Below are 22,834 nucleotides of genomic sequence, written 5' to 3'. Positions count from 1 at the left end.
CTGGCGTCCATTTTGCAATTAGAAGATGGTGTGGCCCCCTTACTGGACTATGCATATAGACTGGGCCCTATTCGACAACAACACCGAAAAGCCTGGCCAAGAGACATTGTAGTACGTTTTTCTAACCTCCGTACCAAGGTTTCTATCCTGACGCAATCCCATACCAAAGGCTACTTAACTTTTAAAGAATCCAAAATACAAGCCCTGCAAGACCTTTCCCCTGAAACACTATATAGAAGGAAGCTGTTGAAACCAATTACCTCTACCCTGACTGCTGCAAAGATTAAATATCGTTGGATTGCAAACTACAAGCTGCAGGTGATTCATCGAGAACAGGCATTTCATGCCTCTGATTTAGATACTTGAATTATTCTCTTGAAGGCTCTTCACTTGGAAACCCCGGAACTTACTCCTTCAGAAGAAGATCCATCAGATAAACCACGTACTGTACCAAGATGGTATAGAGTTGGGAGACGCAGAATCAACTGAGTGACTTTCATGTAACTAATACTGAATGATTCATGGAACAGTGACATGTCTTCAATACAGAAAGCTTTTCATTTTCCTATGCTTTCCCCTTTGATTGCCTAAACTTTCCATTGGCTGTATATCCTATCATATCTAAATGCTCATAATATGGGTGGGGGGGAGTATGGGAGCGGTACATTATTCTAGCTCCTCTAGTTTCAAAGTTAAAATAGTTAAAAGATTTACATAAGATTTATATGTTGTTTATTCACTGAAAACTTATTATGGAAACCCTAAAAGTAAGGGGAAACAGAACCCTTAAAGCGGTTCTGTTTTGGTTTAAAAGTTTTTTGTTGTTCGTGGTTAACCTTTTCTCTTCTGTAATATGTCCCAGGGTAAGCAGGCTTTTTGGGAAAGACAACTCTGCTACTCTTCTCAGATTTCGGGAGTGGCCGAGATGGACAAGGTAACATTTATGCAAAAGTTAGGTAAAGGGTGCACAGACAAGATACCCATAAGTTTGTTAAACATATACCTGTCTTTTTTTGATAAATTGGCTGAGTGTTAGAACGCAGTCATGACTATTTTTATATCTAAGAATATCTTTCACATTTTCAGATTTTCTGTACTACTGTCTATAAAATATGTTCTTTTAATGATGTCCTCGTGAGTACACCTACAATTGAGTTTACCTCTCTTAATTGTAGAGGTTTGAATAATTGTATTAGAAGGAAAAGAATTCTTAATGCCTTGATAAGACAGAAACCAGAAGTAATATTTCTGCAAGAGACTCATTTAAATAGACAGTGCAAATCAATCTTTAACACCACTAAATACCCACAACAATATTTAGCTGCGGGTACTTCAAAATTTAGAGGGGTAGCTATTATACTCAGTAGGAATGTTAGATTTCAAGGAGATAAAATTAGGAAGGATCCTCAAGGACGGATTTTATTTGTAGCAGGGACCCTGAATGGGGGAAAAATAACCTTAGCCTCTATTTATGCCCCTAATATGGGGCAGCTACACTTTCTGAAGGAGGTTTTAACTAAATTGAATAAATTCAGTGATAACCCTTGTGTGATTGGGGGAGACCGCAACTACATTGCCAACTCCTTTCTAGATAGATCGAGACCCAAATATAGAGCCAATATGACAGGCAAGAAGATTACAGATTTTGATACTCAGTTATCAACATTGTTAAGTAAATTCCAATTTAGTGATATATGGAGATTAAGGCACCGGGATGAAAGAGATTATACCTATTAATTCGCCCAATTTCAAGTTCATACGCGCATTGATTATATTCTGGTTTCTACACATATGACTACGGCTGACGTAGGTATTTGCCTCTGGTCCGACCACTCTCCGGTTATGTACTCTATACAATCCCAAGAAAAAAACACATGCAGTCCCACTTGGAAGTTAGACAGCTCTCTTTTATTAGTTCCCTCCATTTCTGAAAAAATTGAAAAACAAATCAAAGACTATTTTGAATTAAATTCTTCAGGTGAAACTTCCCAACATCTCATATGGGATGCCTTTAAAGCCGTCTTACGAGGCACAATTATAGGGCAGACAATAACCTATAAGAGAGAAAAGACAAGATTAAAATCAGAAATTTTAGCCCAGATAGGGGAATTAGAAACAAAATTCAAACAACATGGGGGGGGGGGAACATACCGAAAATTACTTCTGGAAAGGAAAAAATTGGCAGCTCTTGAGACCACGGCAATCCAAAAACAAATGTTATATACCAAACAGAAGTACTGGCTTACTGGACCACGGTCCCTCCAACTGCTAGCTTGGAAAGTAAGGCAGAAAAGAACAACAAACACTATCTTAGCAATTAGGGACAGACAGGGACTATTGCATCACACCACTAAGGCTATCAAAGAGACGTTTCATAAATATTACCAAGCCTTATATTCCTCTACTAATCCAGAGACAGCAAATATTAAAGACTTTCTCCTACGATATTCCTCACAAAGAGTACTCTCAGAGGCTAAAAAAAAACTGGCTTGAAGAACCTTTCACTACAGAAGAGATCTCAAACACCATTCGATCCCTCAAAAATACCAAGACCCCAGGGACAGGCGGCTTTACTGCCGAATTCTATAAAAAATACCACCCCCTTTTTATAGCTCAGCTGACTGACACGTGTAACAACATTTTGAAATCTGGAACATTGCCTCCTACCTGGAATTTGGCCAAAATTATTGTCATTCTAAAAAAAGATAGAGACCCACATAATGCAAGTTCATATCGCTCGATTTCCCTATCGAACGTCGACTATAAGATTTTCACAGCCACCCTAGCTAATAGACTTACTATTCAGATCAAACAGGGTTTATTCCTGGAAGAGACATCACAGACAATACCAGAAAAGTTATAGATATTATTCAGTTCTGCCATAAGAATCAAGTTAATGCGTCTATTGCCCTGTCTGTTGACATGGAAAAAGCGTTTGACTCGGTGGAACCAGCATATTTGGAAAATTTATTGAATCACATCAATTTTGGCCCCGTGTTTCAAACGGCTATTAGGGCAATGTATTCATCACCTGCAGCGTACATACAAATTAATAATGTGGACACAGAGGTATTCCAATTGGCCAGGGGGACAAGACAGGGATGCCCTATGTCACCCTTTCTATTTGCTCTGGCCATGGAGCCCTTCGCACAAGCCATTAGAAATGACCCTCAAATTCATGGAATACAAATTGGGCCTAAGAATATTTGCAGACGACCTAATTTTAACACTATCAAACCCTGAAAGCACACTACCTCGTTTACAGAAATTATTTTCAACTTTTGGAGATCTTTCAGGTCTTAAAGCAAACCCATCTAAAACCTATCTCTACCCTATACAACTCTCCCAGGCACACAAGAAATACATTGCATCAAACTATGGTTTTTGCTGGATTAATAAAACATGGATTTACCTTGGCATTAAGATTCCAATTAAAATAGCAGACATTCTTAAGGTGAACTTCCTACCATTAAAAGATCTCTTTCAAGATCCTCATCTAACTAAAGCTGCATCATTTTCTTCATGGATAGAGAGGATCCAAATAATTAAAACCTTTATATTTCCTAATTTTTTATATCTCATCCGCTCAATACCAATGGCACTACCAAAAGAATACTTTAAAGGTTGACAGAGGGCTATTACTAAGTTTATTTGGAATTCCTCTAGGCCCAGGATTAGTGTCAATACGCTAAAAAGGCCTATTATTAAAGGGGGTCTAGCTCTTCCAGATCTTATGCTGTACCATGAGGCAGTATCTTTATTGGGCCTTTAAAAATTTTATAATCCTGCTTTGGATACTGATTGGAAGATAGTTGAAAACCAATATCTCGCAAACATCCCATTCCAATCACTGGTATTGGGAAAAACCGAATATTAGGCCTAGAGAAATAGGTTCCAATCCTTTTTTAACTAATATGTTCAAAATATGGGACAGTAAAGGTCTACTGACACCCTCACCTTCACCGATGACTTCTTTTATACACCAGTCCTGGTTTATTCCCGCTAGAAATCCTGATTCTTTCAGGGAATAGAGATTCCACAAAATTACAAGATTTATAGATATTCTTCAAGGAAATGAGCTAGCCCGAAAAGAATCCCTAGAACAGAAATTTACATGCCAGCTCCCATGGTTTGAATATTCACAATTAGTATCTTTATTTAAATCTTGGAACCTGGGCAATAAATCAGTGCAGCCTATTACTGTATTTGAAAGACTAATGAAACAGAATCAAACATCTATTAGACATACAATATCTATTTTACATAAAATATTGCTTGATTCACACTCCCTTCAGACGTTAAGTTATCAGAAAAGTTGGCAATCTGATTGTACCACTAAACTAACTGAAAGAGATTGCATTGTTGGTGGGAGTGTAAAAAAGTATCGGATTTTTGGTCTAATGTACTTCATTATGTGAAATGTATAACTGATTGACATAGACAACACGCCTAAAGTATTGTTATTAGATCTTTGGAGAGATAATAAGATACCACAGATACGTAGAGAACTTATTTCAATGCTTTTATTGGCTGCTAAAATTATAATAGCGACTAGCTGGAAAGACCCGTCTCCAATCTCTATTTTGCGGTGGTTCACCAAGGTCTGGGAGCTAATAGCAATGGATAAAATTGCTGACTCCATTAGGTTTTATTTATTTATTTATTTACATGAGACTTATATACCGCCCATAACCCCTAATGGGTCTCAGAGCGGTTTACAGACTTACTACTATATAGTAGTGATTAAACCTACCTAGGGCCACATTTCACAAGGGGAGGGACTCCCTATCAGCACCCTGTTGGCAGTGCATTCTCTCTTCTCCCGGCGGGCTCCGAATGTTGTTGTTGTCTCTGGCATCTTCCGGTTACCTGGCGACCTTCTTCCGGAGGCTTGGTGTTTCGCTGAAGATAACATTACACATAGCAGTTCATTAATCAAATGGCTTCCTTTCAGGGAGTATGTGATGGGACAATCACCTCAAACCTTAAACTATATATAGACTAAATATCAAGAAATAATCACGTTTATGTAAGACATCATAAGGGAACGATATTTTATGATTGTTAATAGACTATAGTACTTAAGATATATTGAAAATATACCCTTCTTCTGCATCCCTGAGACATTAATATATATGTTTAATTATTTTGATATGGTTAACCCAAATGTTCATTATGTATTTTGTTATGTTATAAAACTGAAAATTAATAAAAATACTTAAAAATATAAAGCTATCAGTAAATAAAATATAAACCATGCCTGAACTCAATGTTGTCCGCCTACTGTAGTTTCACTCCACACACAGCGCTACCCCCCCTTTCAAAAACAAAACCGGAAACTGGGTTATGAGCCATTTCAACTCTATGCTCGTCCTCCCCAGCGACTTCTCTTTGCACGCAGGCGCCCTGTGCGCGCACACGAGAGGCCACTCTTTTGCCGCATGCGCCTCACCCCCCGTAATATCTGCGCATGACCAGCCGCGCACGCTCATAGGCTTTATTTACTTCGTCCCTGGGAGTCCGAGGACAGGCGCATGCGCTCTGTTGAGCTAGGCGACTTATTTCACGGGCTCTCGCGCCGCCGAGAGGACTTTATTTCAGTCCCTGAAGTGCAACCTTTTCCACTAGCTCCTCCCACTTCCCTCCCTCAGCTCGTCAAGCCAACCAGGCTGACACAAGTGGGCGGGGCCGACGGCGCGGCCAATGATTGCGGGGCTCTCTGCTCCAGTTGGGAGGGGGTCGGGCTGGGCCTGGGAGGAAGGAAGCTGGGGTCTGAGCCGGGGAGTCAAGTGATCGTGTCGGCCGCGCGAGGTGCTGCACGGGCCGGCTCCGGCAGCCAGCTAGACAGCCATGTCGCGCTGGTTCTTCCCCTGGTCGAGCTCGATCAAGAAGCGCGCCTGCCGTTACCTGCTACAGCACTACCTGGGCCACTTTCTGGAGGAGCGACTCGGCCTCGAGCAGCTCAGCCTCGACCTCTACGCCGGTGCGGGCCGCCTCAGCCGCATCCACCTCGATGTCTGGGTGAGGGAGGCGTGGCGGGTCCTCTGTAGAGTGGGGGCAGCTTCACCTGCCGAACGCTCGCCTGCCTCCCAAGGGAGCAAGGCTGGCCCAAGTGTCCGGTTGCGGGGGGACACTGAGCTCCAGGGGGCTGGATGTTATCAGGGCAGGGCTGCCCGGGAAGGCTGCCCCGTCTCATTAAAGCCGCTTACAATTCGAAGGGAGCACTCTACTTGCTTGCTTGCCATTCCTGAATGTTCTTTATCCCCGCTTGAATTCAGCCAGAGACTCCATATTTCTTCACGTCCGTCACATTTTTATCACTTCCAGAGAGAGACGCCGTTCACCCTTATCTTTTCTCTCTCTCGAGGTGGTGTACATAATCCTTGTCGTCGCCCCCCCCCCCCCTACCCTCTCAACAGCCTTGTCAGGTAGGCTAGGACTGAGTGGCTGGGAGCGAAACAGAGCTGTCCAAACTTAACTTTCCCCAAGTCTCGCTGGCTTCTTTAACTGTGTGACTATGCAGCCTAGTCGTATATAAGAAGGGCCCTGCTGGATCAGACCAGGGGGCCCATCCGGTCCAGCATCCTGTTTCACAGTGTTGCCTTGGAGGGTCAACAAACAGCCACCATTAACTGGCTTCTAGGCCTTCTCTGTTTTTGCTTCTCGCACAGCCAGCCACAAGGGGTCAGGGTGAGGTTGCTTAAGGCTCCAGAGAGGAGTTGCCGCTGACAGTCTCTTCTCCCCACCCCCTTCTGTTGTTGCATCTCAGTTTGCCTGCCTTCTGCTTAGCTGCATACCTGGCCCTGGAGTCATCTCCCCTCCCCCCCATTGCTTCATCTGCCTTTTGCTCCTTCTATTGGCCTCCAGCTGCCCTTTAATTGCCCTTTTTACACCCACAGCCATCCTGCCGGGTTACAGCAGGACAGGGTGTGCCCCTGAGTCATCCCTTGAGTTGCTGCAGCCAAAATAGCAATTGAGGAGTATGTGTCCCCATTGTAGGGTGATGGCACAGAGGGGAGGAGGGCAGACATTCCTTCCCCCTGTTTATTTACCCTGAAGGGAAACTCTGGTGGGGACCAGATACTGGGTTTGTGTTGGTGTGAAGCTGCTGATGCAGACTGGAGAGCTCCTAGGCATCGGCATGCCTGATTTGATGGTGCTCTCTAGGAATGGGAAGTAGCACAATCAGCTTTAGGTATCGGTTAAGCTTTTCCTGCTGCGGTGGCTCAAGTGGTTAAGACGCTGAACTGCAGGCTGTGGAAGGTCAGTAGTTCAGCAGTTCGAGACCCGGGTGCCGCAAGACGGAGTGAGCTCCCGTCTCTAGTTCCAGCTCCTGCCAACCTAGCAGTTCAAAAGCAAGAAATTGCAAGTAGATAAATAGGTACCACTTTGGTGGGAAGGTAACAGCGTTCCGTGTGCCTTGGTGTTTAGTCATGCCGGCCACATGACCACGGAAACGTCTTCGGACAGCGCTGGTTCTTCGGCTTGGAAACGGAGACGAGCACCACAACCCTAGAGTCAGACTCGACTGGTTTTCGAGCAAGGGAACCTTTACCTTTACCTTAAGCTTTTCCTGTCTCCAGCGTGCAACTGCCAAATACAAATGAACACAAGCAGTCCTCTCATACTTAGGTGGAGTGGCACAGCTGTGGGTACCCTAAAAGGTATATTTACCTTGACCCCTAAATCTCCCCAGGACTGTTGTGACCAGCTTCTATGACTGATGACAAACCCCCAGTAGCCTCCAGCTTTTGCAAGAGGCTGTTTACTGAGTTCAGTGTTGTTGCTGGCTGTGATCCAGGGAAGGGAAGGCTCCTTGGAGATAAACAGACTTTCAGTGGGGGGAAGTAGGAAGCACCTGGTCTTCTGGGACTTTTTCCTGGCTCATATCAATGTAATTGCTGCTGGGGCAAAGTGCACAGGATGGCAATGGGTGGGGACCACATTCCAAACCGTAGGAACTTTACATCTAGGAAAACATTCTAATGGTGGTGAAAGGAGGTGATCTCCATAATGGTTGGCTTTTCCATGCTCTTCAGTCACCCTCCCTTATGCTGAGGACTGCTGCATTAGCTTCCTTTGCCCTTAGCCAAGCAGTGTGAACCACTGTAGAAGGTTTTGGATCTGGCCACAAATTCCTGCTCTACCACAGACTCAGTGGGTTGCCTCAGACTCATTTTCTGTTTCACAGAAGTAGAAAATGTTGCACTGCATTATGAATATTTTTTAAGAGAGGACAAAGAGAAGAAAATAATCTGCTTAAAAGGGAAGCTATACTTTTCATACCAACCCTGAGCAAGCCTCCCTTGCAAAGGTCAGAAGTTTCCCAGGGAGGTCAGTTTGTGGAGCCAGGGAATAAGGATATAAAGCCACATGCCGAAGCTTATTCAGTGTAGATCAGCTGCCCCGTGAGACCTTTACCCACCTACTATGTACAGCAGCAGTTGTCACAACATGTCTCTTTAATGCATGCTTGGGGTTCTGTTTTGTGGGTGGTCGTGAGTGCCGAAGCAGAGGGGAGGTAATCATTCTGGAGCAATTAATATTTGGAAGCGTGAGTGCTTGCCTGCAGCCTCTCACAGGGTGAAGTGGGAGGTGCTGGGGCTGTGGAAGTCCTTGGCTCTGAGATCTCTCACCCTAGCCTGGAGGAAGGCCAGCTGGGTAAAATTATCCCTGCAAGTCATTGCCCACTTGTTGGGTGCTGGCCTCTCTGCAGGACCTTTCATGTCTTTCTCTCTTCCTGTCCGTGTTCTTAGCTTTCGTATAAGACAGTTTGGCTGGCTCCTTTGGCTGAGGAGCATGCCAGTGGCTTATTAGTTTGCACGCCTGCCATTTGTGGAGTACTTGGCCTGGGAAGTACTGGCTCTCCAACCTCCTGCCAGCCTTGCTCTGCCCAGGCCACCTCTGTGCTTCTGTATAGTGCCTGTCTCAGAAGCAGAAGGTATATTCCTTCTGGGGAGTTTAACTCATACGTAATCCTGTAAACCGTTGAGAATTTCTTCCTGCAGTAGGCTGGAGGGCCTTGAAGACATGCGCTAGAGGAGTCACTTTTTTCATTAACAACAAGCTCCTTCGACCAGAGGGCTTGAGCCATACAATAAAATGTAGAGGAGTCACAGCAGGCTTTGACAAATTTTCTTTGGCTTTAGGAGCCACGCTTATTTTTCATCCTTCAGATTTTTATAATTTAATGGCCATCCTTTCTCGTTATTGCTACCACCAAACATAATCCTAAATGCTGTTTTTAAAAAAAGCTATAACCAAAGTGTTGCACTGTATAAATAAATCTGGGGTAACTCCACTTGTCAGCACAGCAATAAGCTAACCTCTACTCCTCATATGCTGTGTGTCTTGGTGCCTGAGAATTGCGGAGCCCTGGGTTGCAAGGTTGCCGACAGCTTGAGAACAGAATTCTCAAGGAGGATAATACAACAGGACAGAAAGTGTCAAGGAACCAGAAGAATTCAGGGATACATTGTTTGGAATGTGCAGGTCCGCTGGTTTGTTCTCCTCCTGTAGGCTCATTGATCTGGGTGGGTCGTTTCTGGAGCATAGCTCCCGACAAAGATAGTGGGGTCATGTCTCTGGTTGTCTTTGCTCAAGGAAAGCCAGGGTTATGAGTTGATACCTCTGTTGCTGAGATCTGGGGCCCAAATCAGATTTGCAATGGAGCAAGTAGTTCAGATTGTCTTCCAGATCCTTCATCTAGTGTACTCTCTGATTTTTTTCTTTTGAGTGCCTAACTTGTACTGACCTGCCCCACCTCCTGGCTTCCCCATGTAGCTGCCCCAGTATGGCAGGTGGATCTGTTTGGAGTCTATTGTTTGGCTTAGAGGTCACTGCAGTACTTAGTGACTAATTGGTCAGTCGCCCAGTTTGGGGAAAACTTGTCCAAAATGCCTCATTCAAGCTCCCAAGTGTATGGTGAGGATCATTCATTTCCAGTCCCTGGCATGAGGTTGGTGACACAGCACTAGGTTCCATCCATGTGTTTTCAAACACAGAGACTTAGAGCTTGTAGATGTTATATATAAAGACTGGTCAGATTTATTAAGAAGACTTTACCGACATGAACATCAGTTGGCTGTTAAACCAACATATCCCACAATGCTCCAAAATTAGCCAGGTCAGCTTTTCAGCTTACTCAGTGATTTGCTTTACAGGATACAAAATGTAACTGTCCTTTAAACATTATTTTTATTGGGCTATTTTTATAACATACAGTTTTGTGATTGAGATGAGGCTCTAGAGGCTCACAATCTTGGGTTGGGGGAGGATGGAAGGGGCTATCTTGGAATAAAATAGTTTTAAAAACTAGCAAATGATCCGCTAAGTTTGATTGTATGTTTAATTTTACAAAACACATTTCAGAATGTTATCTGTTCTAAAATATTATGTGAAGTATAGATCACTCGTAATGAAAATATTGCTTGCATTGAGGCAGGTTGTGTTTTGTTTCTCCTCCCCAGTGGCTGTAGGTAAGGGAAGAAAGAAGAGCAAAAGGCAAAAAAAAAAATTGATAACTGGCATGATTTTGAGACCTGGTTGTTCATATTGGGCTAATTTGCAAAGTGCCATAATCTCCCAGACGTTAGTCAGCTTTTCTTTGTATGCAGGAGGGAAAGGCAGTATCCACTTGCCAGCAGCACACAGAAAAGGGTTGTGATGGACTTCATCTTGTGTGGGTGTCAGTAGGACAGTGCACGGTTAAACCAATCACTGCATTTTACTTTTGAGGTTATGAAATGTAAGGTGACACTTGAAGAAACTTTCCTAATCCATGCAAGACCCCACAGACTTTAGCTCTAGATTTCACAATTACTGGATCTCAGAAGCTAAGCAAGGTCAGCACTTAGTACTTGGATGGGAGCCCACCAAAGAAGTCCAGGGTTACTTTGCAGAGACTTCCAATGGCAAAACATTTCTGAAGTCTCTTGCCTTGAAAACCTATGGGATTGCCATATGCTGGCTGCGACTAGATGGCACTTTCCGCTACAAAGCGCCCATCAAAGCAGTTGATTTTTACTGACCTGGAATCAGCTGCAGTTTTTGCTTGAGCTAAGGTCATGTTGGCAACTATATATTGCAGTGTGACAGACCTGATGTTAAATCTAGATCCACAGGCATGCTTGGGGAGGGCACGTGATGCAGCAGCCTTGCTGAAGGTATGCAGGTCTGGGTCTGCTTAGCATGTGGTGAGAAACCTCCTGGCAACTGTTTGCATCATTGAGTTTTGTAGTATAAATGCAATTACGTAAAACCATAGCAACAGTTGAGTGGACATCTTCATTTTGCCTCCCCCCCCCCTCCTTTCTCTCTTACTGTTCCTGGCAGGGTTTGTACAGTTAGGAGCATCCAGATTGGTGCTTGGGTCCTCCAGTGCCGGGGCTGAATATGGGTGACATTGCCCAAACCTGTGAACCAAACTTCTTACCCATCTGATACCAGCTGGGCCTTTTAAGGCTGATTCGTGACACTCGATGACCCAGGGAGGGTTCTTTTCAGAGGGCCTGTCTGCTGGCACGTAGGTGATTTGCTGGTAAGATGGGCCACGTTCTTGCCGCCTGACCTCAGCTCAGTCTCTTCCCATGACAGTCCGTGAATGAGTTCCTGGAGTCCATTGGAGCCCCCCTGGAAATCGTTGATGGCTTCATCGACAGTATCGCTGTCACAATCCCCTGGTCTGCCTTAGTCACTGAGAACTGCACTGTGGAAGTGAGCGGTCTACAGATCACGTGCCGGCCAAAGTACCGTAGCGGTGAGAGCCAGTTGAGGGGATGGTGCACAGATTGGGGGGGGGGGGGAGACGTGGGTAGTTGGATTGTGCAGCTGGGGAAACCCAGATCCTCCTTGCAGTGAATGGTGGGGGCAAAGGCTGAGCACTTTTAGGCTTTTCTGCATTCCTTTGTTACGCTGGATAGCTTTTGCCTTTGCAGCAGAGCTACCCATCTTGAGTGGTCATAATGTGAACTGGCCAAGGAGGCAGATGCAGGATAAAGGAGAGTCCATCTCCTGCCTGGCTGTTCGCCCCAGAGGTTGTTTGCCCCAGTTTCCACCCACCTTCAGGGCTTTACCTCTTGCATTGGCCTATGACCCAATTACCCTTTTCCCTTTTGTACTTCTGTAGCTCCCCCTGGTTCAGAGTCACAGAGCTGGGCATCATGCATGACCACAAGCATGCAGCTGGCACAGGAGTGCCTGAAGGAGCAGGCCGAAGAGCCCTCAGACACCCCCCAGCCTCTTGAGGGGCTTGAAATGTTTGCCCAAACCATAGAAACTGGTGAGTTTCGGTGCAGGAGAGATGCTCACATCTGAGCTTTGCCTGGGTTATGTATACCTGGGCTGGGGATGATCTTGGGCCAGTTGCACATTTGCGGATTAACCTGCCTCATAGAGCTGATGCGAAGGTAAAATGGAGAAACACTGGGGGGGGGGGGGGAATGTGTAAATGAATTAAATAAGTATGTTCCAGTATGACTGCTGAAGGTACCTATTGGCTAATGCCTATAAAGAGAGAATCTTGTTTCTGGTTTCTGCACCTTCATGCCTAGAGTAGTTCTGGAACCTTAGTTTTTCAACATGATCTATGTACGATTTTGCATTATGCACAGAAGGGTGGGCATTTTCCTGTACATCCCCACTGGAACCTCATGTAGCTTTATAAAAAGAGGGGAGAAAAAGTAGTGCACTGGTTTCTGTTCTTTTAGAAAGAATACATTCTTTGTTTCTGAATCCCTCATCTTTGGGCTATGTGTGCTCTTCCTTCTCCAGCCCTAGAATGATCACTGCTTTCTTCAGAAACCACACATTTCAAATATATTTTTGTAGATGGGATATAAAACATCATCTTAGGAGTGAAACTTGGGCAGGTAGAGGTTGCGTATTCTTTCATTTTTGTTTTGTTTGGATCTACGAAGCAGGTTGAAAGCTTTAGGAATGGCCGGGGTGGGTGGGGTGAAGTTATGATTGTGTGGTTGTCAGGCTACTGATGTCAGATCAAGCTGCAGCGCTGTGGGCCAAGCTCCTTCTCCTCCTCTTCAAAAATAATCATCCACTTCTATTGTGGAAATTCCAAGAAAACATATCTAATGAAGGGAGCTTTGGCTCTTGAAAGTTTATACCCCCAGTACCTTGTTGGTCTCTAAGGAGCTACTGGATTGGAATCTGGCTGGTCTACAGCAGACCAATATGTATACCAGGGGTGTCAAAAATAAGGGCTGGAACTGGCCCATCCAGTGCTCTTATGTGGCCCGTGAGCAACGAGTGCAAGGGAGGGAACAGGAGACTGTTCGGGAGGGGGGTGGGCTGAGCCACTCCGATTGCCGCTTCAGCATGGCGGAACAACCTCGTCTTTAGCGGTCAAGCAGCGTGGGAGCCTCTGCCCAGTGCTGCACCGCTGGCTCTCCAGTCTGCCCATGGGGGTTTTCCTTTGCCCCCCCCTCCCACCTCTTGGGGCCTTGCAGTGAGGATACAACAATTCGGAGCTTACCAGCTGCTGTCCTTTATACAGTTTATATCTCCGGTATCTGGAATTATATGGCACTCATGGCCCAGCCTGACAGACTGACATTAATGTCAGATCCTGCCCTGAAATGAGCTTGACAGCTCTGATGTATACCCTCTGAAACTAACATCCGTGCACATCACTGTTATGAATAAGTCTTGCCTGGAGGGGGGGGGCAGGCCTCCTAAGGCAGCGGCCCAACGGTGTGAGGTTTTCCATCTCGCTTTGTGCTCATTGAGTACTGAAGGTCTTGTGCTCTCTCACTATTCGATGAAGGCTGGGTAGAATGTGTTTTTGTAGCCACGCATGGGAGCCTAGTGATTTCCTGGTGTTCTCTTCTTTCTGCTAGTCTTGCGAAGGATTGAGGTGACCTTCCTGGACACTGTGGTACGCATAGAGCACATGCCGAGCGGGGCACAGGGCAGTGTGGCCCTGGAGGTGCACATCAAAAAGTAAGTGGCTTCGGCTCACCCGATGGATGTGATGCATTTGTTAAATTACCTTCGCTTGAGGGCATGAGGCATTTATTGCTAGCAGACTGCCCGTGTGCATACTGAGTCAGTAAGCACTCTTGGTGCGGTGTGCTCCTCCAACATGTTTTCAATGGAAAGTGGTGGTCACTTAAGGAAGATGAGCATGGCCAGGCATTAGATAGATAGATAGAGAGACTACTTTGGGACTGCCCCCTGCTGAGTCGTTGGTACCTTGCTTGTCCTGACCTATTCACCTACTGTGCTTTCTCTCTCTCTCTGCATATGGACCACAGGCTAGAATACTGTGATGAAGCAGTGAAGGATCCTGGGCAAGTGCTGCCTGTGAACATCCACCAGCCTCCGGCCTTTGTGCACAAGATCCTGCAGTTGAGCGGTATCTTGCTTTACTATGAGGAGTTCACAGACGGTAGTGGAGACAGTGGTGTTCGTGCACCGTCCCCTGCTCCCAAGGTATAGCCCTGTGGGCGGTCTCTGTCTTGGGAGGACTGAAGCTCTTCCAAGAGCCTCAAAGCACCATCACCCCCATGGCGTGGGGCTGGGGGGCTGCCTCCTCAGCTCAAATGCACAGAGGGACAGCAGCACCAGAGAGAGGTGGGATGTTGCAGACTCCCGTCTCCCTGTGTTTAGGAATGCCTTGTCCCCTCCCTCCAATCCAGGAGGCAGCGGAGTCGTCCAGCTCTCAGGGGGAGGAGGAGGAGGAGGCCGCCTCCCCTCTGCTTCAGATTGGCAGCTGCTCTGGGTACACAGAGATGAGGATCAAGCTTAAGCAAAACGAGGCTTTCCCCGGACCCAAGGTCAGTACTCAAAACACATACTTGCGACCTGTTGAAAGCAGTATCTCACCTCCGTCCTAGAGATCTGGGAATCCTGTTCGGATCTTGGAAACAGGGAGAGGAAGGAACTGAGGAGATTTACTGGCTTTGTAACTGGGCCACATGTCAAAAGTACATGTAGAGCTCTTGGGTGTGTGAGCTTCCTGGATGCTGGTGCCAAATTCCCGGGGCCTTGGGACTCCTCCCAAAGATGGGTCTCGGAGCAGGGGGCTTCTCCCCTCCCTCCCTTCTGCTTTTCCCAGGCAAACGAGGAATCTGCTAATATAAGAGCTAGATTTGATTCCAGTAACACCTTAAAAATATTTGTTGAAGGGAACTTTGTCTCTCGAAAGCTTGTAGCCTGTAAAACTTGTGGGTCTGTAAGGTGCTACTGGAATCTGTCTTTCCTACTGCAGACCAATACAGCCACCCTCCTGAAATGAAGTCAGTATACTTAGGGTGAAGACTGATGTTCTGGGGAAGGGAGGTGGCATAGAATAAAGCAGTGGGTGGGTATGAATCCAGAATAGCAGGTAACCCCTTTCATGAGGGCAAAATATCTGGATTTGTGTCTTCCTCCATCTCCCTGTGTGTACCTGCTAGCATTGGGTCCCCAAATGCGCAGGTGATGAGGTCTGTGTGGCACTGGCTATCAGTCTAATAGGGCCAGATGCTAGTGACAGGGTGGGGAAGAGGGGAAGTATCCAGAAGGCATATTTATTTATTTATTTAGGTATTTTTACCCCGCCCTCCCCGCAAGCGGGCTCAGGGCGGCTTACAAGGGGCACAAGCCCATACATAAAATTCAATAAAAGGGGAGAGTTTTGCCTGTTCACAGAGAGTAGTTGCTTAGATAGAGGTGCAAATGATGAAGCTGGATTCAGTCAGAGGGCCTGGCAGACAAGGATTGGTCCTTGGGGGTCAGCTTTATGGGAGAGATGTCAGGGCTGGCAGTTCACCAAGGCAGAGCCCCTGAGGCACATGCCTTGGTCTTCAAAGTGTGGAGTAGAAGCAGAGCGCTTGTGGCACAGACAAGTATGGTGCCAGACCCTGGCTGCTGGGAGCCCTGGCTTCAGGCCGCTCCTGGCACATTACCACTAGAGTTTGTGCCTGGTAGGCGAGGGGGAGATTCTTGGTGAACTGGAGCAGTATTCTCTGTCCCCACAGCTGGAGCTGGATGGCAAGATGGGGTCGCTGCATCTCCTGCTCTCCCCCCGTCAGATCCTGTACTTGCTAGATCTTCTGTCTTCTTTGAATCTCTCAGGTGAGCCTGGGCGGGGGGCAGTTATAGGGAGCAAGCGGTAACCCAGTTACAGGTTTTGGCTTCTGTTCTGGCAAGGCTGGAAGTATCCTCCCCCCCCCCCCCCCCCCCCCCCCCCCCCCCCAGTTCTGCAAGGGGCAGTGGCCTAGTGGATGGTTACAAGCCTAGAGGGCTTACTTGACTCTCGAGATGCCAGCTGTTGTCAGCTTCGTCAGGAACCACTCAGACGCAATAAGTCCTTTCACAGGCTTTATTGAGGAAACTGATTTAGTTGCTGTGCAGTTGAACTTTTTGACAGAACTAAAGAATAATGCAAACTAGGGAATTACAAGAACTTTGGTTCAGCATTCATACATCATGATTACCTAGAGCATAAACAGGTCAGCATAGGTTAACATAAGATAATTAGGATGGTGAGAATGTTATCATTTGAACCACTCTGCAAGGCCATGAGAATGAGAGACGGCGAAGAGACTCACTGGCCTTTTGCGGAGGACGTTTCCTTTCACAGGATTACAAGCGCAGCTATCTCTACTGTTCACACAGACAAGTCTTAGTCCCCCCTTCAGGAATGTCAGGGGAGGACCGTGCAGACAATGAATCAACACCCTGCAGGTGCAGAGAGGGAGTTTGGGAACTAGAAGCAAAGGGGGAGGGGAATGAACAGCGGAAGCATTGACAGAGCAGAGCTATGTACATTAGAGACCATGGTTACAGGCATATTGACCCAGGCTAGGGCATATTGGCCCAGGCAAAGGTCCGATCCTGACAGCTGTCCCTACAGTATAAAACCCCACAGCATAAGACAGGGGCCCTCCTCCTTGTTTGTTCGTTTACTGCCCTGCCTTTTGATCCATAAAGACCCAAGTAGCTTATGTGAAACAATAATAGGCCATTCATTTTGGGCTGCCCCCATCCTGTTTGACGTACCATTCTTGCCACCCGCTGCCAGATTCTTTAGACTGTTCCAGCTGTTCCCATCCTTCTTTTGTTCTGTCTCACTCCCATGACCCTCTTTTCTCTCCCAGAATCTGGGGTCCTAAAGGAACAGCTGAGCAAAAGTCGCCCTCTGGACTCGGAGGACCTGAAGCTGATAGAGCAGGACCTCAGTCAGCAGTTGCATTCGGGGCTGGGGACTGCCGCCACACGCCTGGAGGGAGTAGAGAGTCGCGTCACTCTGGAAAATGGAGGTGGGCTTCAGCCTGTGGTGGGGACAATACTCCTGCTGTGCCCTCCCCACTACGTCCCCCTGCCTGAAACCTGGTGGTATCCTTCCAAGAGACCCCAGGTCCCTGAAGCTGAATTCTTTTTTATGGGCTTGACTTTATGGCTGCCTCTCTCGACCACGTTGCCTAGCTGCAGTCTGCCCCATCGCCACACCAGTACTTTCATTTCAGGGTTTTGTGATACTGGCCTTCATATCCTACTTTGGCTCTTTAGTTCTCTATTATGTGCAGCAACAGCAGTGAAGGTGTTCTTAATGACCCTCTGCTGTGTGATCACTCATATTTTTTTATTGGCAGAAGTTGTCACCAGCAAGCCTTTTGTCCAAAAGAGAGGTCGGCCCACATCATCATGTGGGAGTGGAGGTCTGTTGGACATCAAAAGGTGCCACGGCTAGTTTTTAACTTGTTAGTTGTCACCATTACCCTTCCAGGCCCTAATTCCTGTCTCTCCTTGAAGGAACTGACAGCAGACAGATTCTTGTTCCTTCTATTCCAGGCACCCCAGTTGGAAAATTGTCATTTCCCTAGCAAACCTTTCGGGGAACGGTCCCTGAAGTTTTTTTTCTTTTCTGCTCGGTGTCTGAGTAATCCTGAAGGGACACTTCAGTTGAGAAGCTCTTGAGGCCAAATGTGAATTGTGTGCAAAAGCTCAAAAGCCTTCAGTAGTGGCCATCTTTTCTGCTCTGGATATGCCTCGCTTGGCCACCAGCCCCCTTGGCTTGCAGAGCTGAGCTGACAACCACCTCGGGTCCTTGCTCCAAATGTGACATTGCGTTTCAGAGATGTTCTTCTCCATGGCACCCATGACAAGCAGCGTGACCTCTGTGCGCTCGGTCAGCGAACTCTCCGATGTTGATCTAGACTCCTCCACCCACAGTGACTTTAGTACCAGCCACTTTCAGGCTCCAGCCTTCGCACCAGGGGTAAGAGCTCTTGCTGAGCATTGGGGCACAGGTCTTCAGCCTGCTCCCTTGCTGTGGGATCTTCAGGAGGCTTTGAACTGTTTGTGGCTTGTGTATTTTTTCCCCTGACCGCGGTTGTAGTATATTGGGAAATTCGGCTAGTCTCAAATTCAGGCTGCAGACCGTAGTCCCTACTTTGTCCCTACCCTCTGCCCACAAGTATTTTGCAGTGCCTGCCCTTCCCTTCTCTGTAATGTCTCTCCTAGTGTTGATGTTGCTTCACCCTCGCCTCTCTCTTTTTCTCTCCCCACAGCTGATCCTGAGTAGTCCCAGGCGCTACGGGCAGTCACCCTTTGCTGCTACCTTGCCGTGCCTCAACAAGATACCAAGTGAGATGGGTTTCCACTATGGAAAGGTGGGAGGGAGAAGAAAGGATAATATTCTTCCCTGATTCTCTGCACAGTCTGAGCAGCAGTGGAAAGCAGGGATTAGGATGCAAGAGCTCCAGGATGGGTGTTAGGATGGCGGGGCAGGAAAGATCCATGCAGGAAGCCGGGATTCCTCCTGGCCCCACAGGGACTGCAACCTTTTATAGCTCTTGGATGAGTCAGTTGGACAGAACTTTTATTAGCAACAATAAATTGGCTCTTAATAATGGTCATTAGGGCTTTCTAGCTTCGGCTTTGTAACTGGTTAATCTGCTAATTTGTGTGAACACATCGTCCTGTAGCCCATACTTCTGTTCAGGTGCCATTTTGAGAACTTGCAGATTTAAGTCTGCAGATGCTTCTGCTCGCAAGCGGAAGGGCCAACTTTTAGTAGCTTCCCTTTTCGTTCCCTGTTACAGTAATGTACCAGACCCACAAACTGCTTTAAAGCTATCCGCACCCTTAGCGTTCTGTAAAAGTTTGACTTCTGACACTGAAAAAACTAAGGCTACAGTAGTACTCAGGCTTTGGCCATATGGGCAGGGGGGAAGCATTTTGCATAGCTGGAGATGCTGTCAAAGTTTTTACTATAGCTGAGAGGGCCAGTTGTGGCTTCCAGCGGCACACAGTCTGTTTATCCTACCAGTTGGCCAGCTGCAGTAAAAACATTCAAAACAACCCTGAGCAGAAATACTTCTCTGACGCCCAGGCAACAGCTGCACTGTATTATTGCTAGCCATCATAGGTGTGGAGGACTTGAGTGTCCTGACAGTATCTCCCTGCATTCAGAGCTGCCTTAGGAAGTGAAGCAAGGTTGAAACAACGGCAGCGGTCATTGAATGTAATTGTCCATTCGGCGTGGAGGCAAGTGAGCTGCCGCTTTCTCGTTCAGAGTTGTGTTGCTCTGTGTTGCTCTGTGAAATCTTGGATTGCTCTCCACGCGATTGGCAGGGGAGAGATCCGCACTTTCTCTGTGAGCTTTGCACAGCTGCTAGCTGGAAGAACCCTGATAGGCTAGGGTTGCCAGGTCCTCCCTGGCCACCGGTGGGCAGTGGGGGAGTAAGATTGCCAGTTGGGGAACTAGAGATTTGGGGGATGGAAGCTGAGAAGGACAGGGCCACAGTGGGATACAAGGCCATAGAGTCCACCCTTATTCAGCATCCATATTATCCAGGGGAACTGACCTCTGTAATTTGGAGATGAGCTGTAATTTTGGAGGATCCCCAGGTTCCACCTGGAGGCTGGCATCCCTATGACGGACCTCTAGAGCTTTGCATAGGGTAGCCATCGGGGTGTTGGTTCTGCCTATCCAAAAGTCCTCCTCTTGTCTTTCAGGCAAAGCCACCCATCCACCACCGCCATCCGTGGAGAGTCAGCGACCAGAAGCGCTGCTGCGGGTGACGATGGGGGGGCTCACTGTGACGCTGCTGCACCAGTCCCAGCGGACGGCACCTCCCACTCAGCCCTGCCTTCAACTGGCTCAGCGTTTCTTCTCCCAGTTGGGTGGCCTGAAGGACTCTGCCTTTGGGGGCCGGGACTTCCAGCCTTTGCGCCAGTGTTTCGAGGAGGCCTGTCCATTCAGCAACGTCAGGTAGGTGCTAAGGCCCAAACTCGGTTACTCACCACTCCTCCAGGCCTTGTGCCCTCCTGCAGTTGTGCTGCAATTGCCTCTGGTGGAATAAGAAACAGAGCATGGAAGAGCATAGCCAAGAGACCAAGTAAACTCTTCTGTTGTGCTTTTGACACTCTTACCAAGATGTGCTGTGATGTGCAGCTCTTCTGTCAGCAGCCAGAGGCAAGAAACATCCCAGAACTTCCACAGTTTCCTTCTCATCTCTTCTCCGCCCCTTCCTAATGCTGAGTTTTGCCATCTCGGATCGATTTTCAGGCTAACCGGGGCTGCCGTACAGATCAGCTGTGAGCACAAAGCCACCGGCCGGCTGCAGATGTTCAGCTGGGATGCATCCTTCGGGCTGCTGGAGATTTTGGAGTGCCTCTGGCCAGAAAGCAGTGTGCAGGCAAAGCCAGAGTACACAGAGGTGAGGGCGGACCCTTCAGGAAACCGCAGGCTTCTTTATTCTTCACATCCCAATATTTCTCCAGATATTCTTTAAGATCTATCCAGTCTGCAACAAATTCTTCCGCGTCCTGATTCTTGAGCTTTCTTGTCATTTTGTCCATTTCAACCATAAAAAGCAACTTTTTTATCCACTCCCAGACAGTGTTCCCTCTAAGCTGTGGAGTCTTGTGAGCAAAAATTCTACTTTGTGAGCGACTGGCATTAAAGTTGTGAGCGAGCCATTTGGCTACTGCATAAATTAGTTTGCTCTGGAGCCACCCTTCCTGAGCTGAGACAGAAATTTGTGAGCCGGAGGCTAAAAAATTGTGAACTAGCTCACACCAACTCAGCTTAGAGGGAACACTGCTCCCATATCCCTGGTGTTTTTTCTTGTTTCCAGCATTGAGCATAAGTCATTATGGCTGTTGTAATCATGTACCACATTAGGGTCCGTTTTGCAATATTTACGTCTTCCATTTTAAGTCCCAAAAGTAACAATTCCGGCTCCTTCTGAAATTTACATTTCGTAATTTTCTCCATCTCATTATGGACCTGGAAACCGCAGGCTTCTTGAAGCACAGGCTGTGCTAGTTACATGTGGGTGATACAGCTGCATGAAACAACATCCCTCTTCCCTCCATCTGGAGAACACCTTCCCTTCAACTGTTACTGTTTCTCCGGTTTCCTTCTCAGCTGCTGGTCTTCACCGTCCCCAGTGCCTTTCCGTACAGCCAGTCACCTCGGCCTTGCGCCCGCGTCCGCTCCAAGCACTCAAAGAAACTGCCCTCCTCAAAGGTAAGTGTTGGCAAGAGGGCAGCTAGGTATACTGTCACACCTCCTACTGATTTGTTCGTAGGTTCACGGATCTAACAAGGAGACCTGCCAAGGACTTCTTCACTGATGTTGTAGGACGGCTGCACAATTTCCTTATTAAGTGGTTTGAGGGCTGAGTCCTTCCAACCCATGGGAGTGGGGAGAAACTGAATATAGAAGTGTGCTGTTTTCCTTCTAGAATGACTGGCAGCATTCAGTCTGTCCCCCCCTTCTTCCCCTCCACTGGTCTTCCCTTCCACCTCTGAGGTGGGCTGGAAATGAAGAAAAACCACTGTGGTACTCAGGTTAACACTATGTCCCCACACCTTCTCAGCCTGTGAAGAGGGTAGGCATGCTTTGGACTGAAGTGGCCAATTTTATGCTCTTTGCACACTCCAGTCCGGAGGTGTCAAACTCATTTGTTAATGGGCCAGATCTGGCATAAGGGTCAATGTTTTTAAAATGGTTTTTAATCAGCCTGGCCTTTTCTGTTCACTTCCCCCTGGGGTAAGGTAATTTGATTCTAGACGCCATCTGAAATGCTTATTGTAATTGTTTTATTGTTTTAACTATTTTATATTTGATTACTATTGTAATTTTTTAATGCTGTACCCCGCCCTGAGCCCCAAATATGGGGGAGGGCAGTTTAGAAATCAAATTTTAATAATAAAATAAAAATAATAATAAATGCTACTTTTATCAGGCTAGGCTCTGTCTACCACAAAACGTGATTCCAGGAACTGGAGATATAATTTTTTTTCATGACACAGGCAAACCCAATTAACAATATTATCTTTTTACTCAAAATGCAAACAAAAGCAGTTGATTCCTAGGAGTGAAAGCAATTGATTTACTGGGGAATCCACAAAAGCCCCAATAAATGTATTAAATCATATGCAAGACTAGGTTTTTTCCGAGGGATACCGTACCCGCTCCCTAGCCATTTCCTTTCATTTCTTGACAGCTTTGACCACACACAACTCACGTGTGCCCTCGTGCCTTCTCTCCACCCCCTGAGCAGCCTCATGCCTTTCCTCTCTCACACCAGTTGCCCTCTCTCACACCGATGTCGGCCCACAAGCTGTGTGTTTGACACCCCTGCTCTAGTCCTGACAGTTTAAGGAAGCTGCTCTTGCCCCACAACGTCCCTCAGTGGCTCTCTGAGTGAGGAGGGAAGCCCATACCCCAGGATCACCTCAGGCATGGCTGCCCTTTTGACAGTGGGGTGGATTCCCTTCTCTGAATTGAAGCAAGGGGTGATGTCAGATCTTGCCTGAAATGTTGAAGAGCTGCTATGAGATTTAAGCATCACCTCACTCCCTGGCATTTTGTGGT

At 47.0% G+C, this 22,834-nt stretch overlaps 1 protein-coding gene and 1 long non-coding RNA gene across 2 annotated transcripts in view; one reads left to right on the top strand and one right to left on the bottom strand.

The window, feature by feature from the left end:
• Positions 1-1,978: 1,978 nt before the first annotated feature.
• LOC107110115 lies at positions 1,979-4,902 on the bottom strand. The gene is made up of 3 exons (XR_001482501.1): positions 4,754-4,902; positions 2,152-2,268; positions 1,979-2,054 (listed from the first exon to the last, which is right to left on the bottom strand). It is a non-coding gene; the product is annotated as an uncharacterized LOC107110115 (long non-coding RNA).
• An 878-nt stretch (positions 4,903-5,780) lies between these two features.
• Positions 5,781-22,834, top strand: part of ATG2A (autophagy related 2A) — a 44,362-nt gene continuing 27,308 nt past the window's right edge. Inside the window, exons 1-13 of the mRNA XM_015410846.1 lie at positions 5,781-6,021; positions 11,596-11,758; positions 12,128-12,280; positions 13,854-13,956; positions 14,271-14,448; positions 14,655-14,792; positions 15,978-16,074; positions 17,100-17,261; positions 18,078-18,220; positions 18,513-18,588; positions 19,963-20,218; positions 20,516-20,666; positions 21,380-21,481. Of these exons, the coding sequence (XP_015266332.1) occupies positions 5,851-6,021; positions 11,596-11,758; positions 12,128-12,280; positions 13,854-13,956; positions 14,271-14,448; positions 14,655-14,792; positions 15,978-16,074; positions 17,100-17,261; positions 18,078-18,220; positions 18,513-18,588; positions 19,963-20,218; positions 20,516-20,666; positions 21,380-21,481 (1,893 nt within the window). The 5' untranslated portion in view covers positions 5,781-5,850. The remainder of the gene's footprint in view (positions 6,022-11,595; positions 11,759-12,127; positions 12,281-13,853; positions 13,957-14,270; positions 14,449-14,654; positions 14,793-15,977; positions 16,075-17,099; positions 17,262-18,077; positions 18,221-18,512; positions 18,589-19,962; positions 20,219-20,515; positions 20,667-21,379; positions 21,482-22,834) is intronic.

Source organism: Gekko japonicus, unplaced genomic scaffold (assembly GCF_001447785.1).
Source record: "Gekko japonicus isolate JY-2015 unplaced genomic scaffold, Gekko_japonicus_V1.1 scaffold42, whole genome shotgun sequence".
In the NCBI taxonomy this organism is placed as follows: domain Eukaryota; kingdom Metazoa; phylum Chordata; class Lepidosauria; order Squamata; family Gekkonidae; genus Gekko; species Gekko japonicus.
The sequence above is the reverse complement of the archived record's forward strand: the minus strand, read 5'-3'. Positions and strand labels throughout refer to the sequence as shown.